The sequence below is a fragment of the Pseudophryne corroboree genome, chromosome 11 (assembly GCF_028390025.1).
Source record: "Pseudophryne corroboree isolate aPseCor3 chromosome 11, aPseCor3.hap2, whole genome shotgun sequence".
Taxonomy (NCBI): Eukaryota; Metazoa; Chordata; class Amphibia; order Anura; family Myobatrachidae; genus Pseudophryne; species Pseudophryne corroboree.
In genome coordinates, this window is record NC_086454.1 from 358,702,800 (window position 1) to 358,707,577 (window position 4,778).

The window sequence follows — 4,778 nt, forward strand, 5'->3', positions numbered from 1 at the left end:
AATGGACAAAACCTGTCTGGAATTTAACCAATTTGTACAGATGACAATTTTTGTCCGTTTTCCAGTATTTGGTAGCAAATGGTCAATTGTCATTTGCTCTCATCCATTAGCAGATAATCATTCCAACCAGCCAGATCTAAGATTATCTGGCAGATAATTGTATAGTGTATGCCCATTTTAACAGTCCCGGTTTTAAGGATATTTACACATGTTTAACGCAAGTCGACCGAGGCACTAATTAACTCACCGCTGCTTAAGCTTGGACAGCCTTAAAACCTGGAACGTCAGGGTGCCTTGAGAATTGAGCGTCGGAACCTCTGCATTAAAGGTAACCCCAGTGTTTTCTACACAAACCGTGTTTAGCCCCAACAATAAAACTACCACAGGAACGTTCCACTGTAAAGTCAGAATTTAATGTTTGCTTTGTACAAGATATACACGTGAAAGTCGTCTCCTCAATGCCGACCATCTCTGTGAGCTCAAATTCCCCAAGGGGCAAACTTTACAATCACTTTGTACAGCTGAAACAAGAAAACTCTCCGCAAGTTGGATGGTTTATTAAAATCGTAAACACCGAGTGATCTTTAAAAGCATTAAACGTATCTTATGCAGATCATGACATTACATTTAGAGGAAATTATATTTAAACCCTTATGTGTAAGCTCTAACAGTTCATCCAACTATCACAAGGTCATCAGAGGGGAACTCATAGTATGGAATCTCCAGATTTAGCGGTGCAGGACCCTTCCTGATTCTACCAGAAGCATCGTAATGTGACCCGTGACATGGGCAGTAATACCCTCCGAAATCTCCAGCATTAGCGATGGGCACGCACCCAAGATGTGTGCACACGCCGATCATGATTGCCCACTCCGGTTTCTTCACTCTGTCAAGGTCGTGCTGTGGGTCCCTCAACTCACTCAAGACGACCTGGGCCTCCTGCTCGATCTCCTTTGGTGTTCTGTGGCGGATGAACAGGGGCTTGCCTCTCCACTTGAAACACATGTTCTTCCCTTCTGGTATATCGGAAAGCTTCACCTCAATCTTGGACATGGCCAACACATCGGCAGACGCGCTCATACTCGAAACGAACTGGGTGACGACGTTCTTGGCCACGTAGGCTGTGGCTACGGTGGCAACACCAGTAACCAAGTAAGAGAAACCCTTCCTGCTGTTGTCGCTGGGCTGAGAGGACTTCTTGCTGTCTGCTACATCCGCCCGGCGGTAGTCAGAGAAATCTGGTACGGTAACATCGCTGTGCAAGAAGCGGACAGAAGACGCACCTGTTAAGACAAACAGAAGGCGGTTACACAGTGATATATTCACTCCCCAGTAGTAGACTGTACTAAATGAGTTCGTAATAGCGGTCGGCGCAACACGGAAACGTCACAATTCCCTGCATAGCAATATATAACAGAGACAGAGCGATAAGGTGTGTGAGAGCACACACATTGTATATCATTGTATATCCAGTGCTCACGTCTTTTGAGCAGAGTGGGAGTGGCAGGACGGGGCAGAGAAGCGGTCGGAGCAGCAGATAGAGAGGGGCCTCTTTACATATACTCAAAGCCTAAATATTATTGTTATTACTATAAGGCGCCACAAGCGGTCCGCAGCGCCGTACATATACGGCAACAGTAGGACAGTACAGGGTACATTACAGTAACCGTGACATAAACAGAGCACAAGTAAGAATTAGCACCACAGCGCTCAGCACACAATACAGCGGGGAAACCAGGTCAGTGAGGGCGTAATCAGCGAATGGTGGAACCTGTCTCCAATAGTGACGTCATGGCTAGCAGGACTAGAGATAAACGGCTATGAGCGGGAGGAATTCTGGGCTAAATGGTCACTGTGTAGGTGAAGTCAGTCATTAGGTGGCTGTGAGAAGAGGAGGGAAGAGAGCCATGCACCTAGGAGCTTACAATCTAGGGGAAATCAAACCATGACCCCACCTACACAGCACAATGACACAACACTGTAGGAGGAGGGATGAGGCCATGAAGACCAGAACAGTCATCACAAGCACCGAACTCGGCCCTTGGACTCAGGAGGGATAGACCCAAAAGCGTCAGTAAGTACAATTAACCATCCCACAGAGCGAGGCACAGGAGGCCGTATTCCAGGCCGCACGCAGCTCCGTATTCCTCAGTTATTAAAGCGGATATTATGCCAACGCCCTACTTCTCCCATTCCGCGAGCGCAGCTCTCATGATCAGTGTCACTAAAGGGCCCTACACATCAGGCGATATAACTGAACGATAAGAACATTCTTGTTCATTAATGAATGAGGAAATCGTTCAGTGTGTAGGCAGCGATCATGAATGATGTGCGGCCCCGCGCTCGTTCAGCGTTGGTGCCGGGCGCTTATACATGCAGGTCAATATAGACAATCCCGTCCACAATAGCATGCACTGCTATGGAGCCGGGTGACGGGGAGAGTGAAGAAACTTCACTCCCCACCGTCGCCGGGTCACCCGTCTGCTGTATTGGCCGTCGAACAGCTCATCGGCGGGTCGTCGAATGTGTAGGGCCTATAAGCGTACATGCAACATTCCATGTGCGAGACGTCCATCTTCACCTGGGGAAACACGCCACCCCCCGTAACAGGACTCAACCCTGGCTGCGCCCCCGTGACACCAATCTCTTCCATTCCTCGGCCCAGCGGACACCCAGAGACGCTCATTTCATGGACAGAGATGAGCAGGCGCAGGGTTGCGCACATTAACATCAGCGCAGGCCTCTAACAATCACCAGAGGCGGACCCACACGGTGATATGGGGGGGCCCTTACATACACACCAGCCCCTAGGTGCACCAAGGCATATTAGCATAAGCATAAAGGGATAGATGGGGTGTGTGTGTATATATATATATATATATATATATATATATGGTATCCCAGCACCCCTACACCCTGCCCCATCTACATGCTGACTATAGGGCTACAGCTGCCGATGAACTACAAGCCCCAGCACCACCCCCCTTCCCCTCCTGGGTGCTCACCACTGATCCCGGCCGAGGCTGAGAGGGGCCCGCTGGCGGCCTGGCCGCTCAGGGTGTCCCGGCTGAGGAACGGCCTCCGGACGTCCAGATGGAGCTTCTCTCCGTGAGGCGGCGGCACAGCTCCCAGGGTCAGCGGCTTGAGATGCCCGGCCACGGTGTACGAGGTGGCGGAGAGGTAGGGGGACAGGGAGCCGGAGCGGGCGGCCAGGGCCAACATGGTGGCGGCGGGTGAGGAGAGCGGCGGCGGCTGCCGGTCACTGCGACCTTTACCAGGGGACAGGAAGCGCCTTGCTGCTGCTGCTGCTGCTGCTGCTGCTGCTGGGGACGTGCGCGGCGCACTGACGTCGAACGTACGCACGGAAGGGCAGCTGATGCCGCGTCACGTGGGGGGAGCGCCAGGGAGGGGGCGTGGCTTGGGCTCAGCTTAAGTGTTCCTGACTGTCTGGTTAGGAAAGGAATGGTGATGTGAGAGACTCATTTGAGATGTGATGTTGCCCATAGCAACCAAACATATGTTACTTCTCGTTTATCTAGCACCTTCTAGAAGATAATCCCTGGAATCTGACTGGCTGCTATGGGCAACATCCCATTTTAAATAGAACTCCCATCTTAATAAATTTGCCCTGAGTGTCTCTGGTTTTCCCAATTATTTTCTACTCATCATTGCCCAAAATAATTTTCTGATTGTGACACAGGCTGCAGTCGCTGCGAAAATCCGCACTTCGCAGGTGCGCCAGTCGCTCTCGCAGAGCACTCGCATGTTTGCATGTGTATGGGTGCGTGTGTCGCCCTTTTTTGTGTCGTCCGTGGTTAGGACCTTTTCACATGTACCTGTTGTACCTTTCTGTGTCGTATCTTTCTTTTGTATCTGTCAATATCAAGCTTTTTGACCCTGTCGACCATTTGGGTTCCAACTATTGACTATTTTTTTTATTGTGGCTCTATTGAACCACGCTCACTAACACTAAGATGGCATTAGTGAGTTGTGCCTAATGAGAGTATTCTCTGATTCCCCTCACAGTACACTGGATGCTCCTCCCTTCCCTTCATTCGCTGTCTATGCGCAGGCGCGGCCTTATGGCCCCATATGTACAGCTAGTAAATGCATAGTCATATCTATTGCTGTGTCCCAGCAACAATGTATTTATATAAATGCCCCCAAACATTATCTCTCATTGCACGGAATAGTGAGGACAAGAGACTTTGTTAATCAAGTTAAAAATCACAAATAGTGATACATTATTTTTCTCTAACGTCCTAGTGGATGCTGGGGACTCCGTAAGGACCATGAGGGAATAGCGGCTCCGCAGGAGACTGGGCACAGCTAAGAAAGAATTAGGACTACCTGGTGTGCACTGGCTCCTCCCACTGTGACCCTCATCCAGACTACAGTTAGAATCCTGTGCCGGCCGAGCTGGATGCACACTAGGGGCTCTCCTGAGCTCCTAGAAAGAAAGTATATGTTAGGTTTTTTATTTTACAGTGAGATCTGCTGGCAACAGACTCACTGCAGCGAGGGACTAAGGGGAGAAGAAGCGAACCTACCTAACTGGTGGTAGCTTGGGCTTCTTAGGCTACTGGACACCATTAGCTCCAGAGGGATCGACCGCATGGAACCGGCCATTGGTGTTCGGTCCCGGAGCCGCGCCGCCGGCCCCCTTACAGAGCCAGAAGCAAGAAGAAATCCGGAAAATCGGCGGCACAGCACTGCAGCTGTGCGCCATTGCTCCTCATACACACTGAAGGGTTAAAGGGTCTGTGTTCTCTACTCAC

The 4,778-nt window shown here is 50.5% G+C and overlaps 1 protein-coding gene across 1 annotated transcript; it reads right to left on the reverse strand.

The window, feature by feature from the left end:
* Positions 1–391: 391 nt before the first annotated feature.
* Positions 392–3,336, reverse strand: LOC134969834 (cytochrome b-c1 complex subunit Rieske, mitochondrial). The gene is made up of 2 exons (XM_063946028.1): positions 3,006–3,336; positions 392–1,283 (listed from the first exon to the last, which is right to left on the reverse strand). Exons 1-2 carry the CDS (start codon positions 3,220–3,222, stop codon positions 673–675), a joined length of 828 nt encoding a protein of 275 aa, XP_063802098.1. The 5' UTR covers positions 3,223–3,336; the 3' UTR covers positions 392–672.
* Between the last annotated feature and the right edge of the window lie 1,442 nt (positions 3,337–4,778).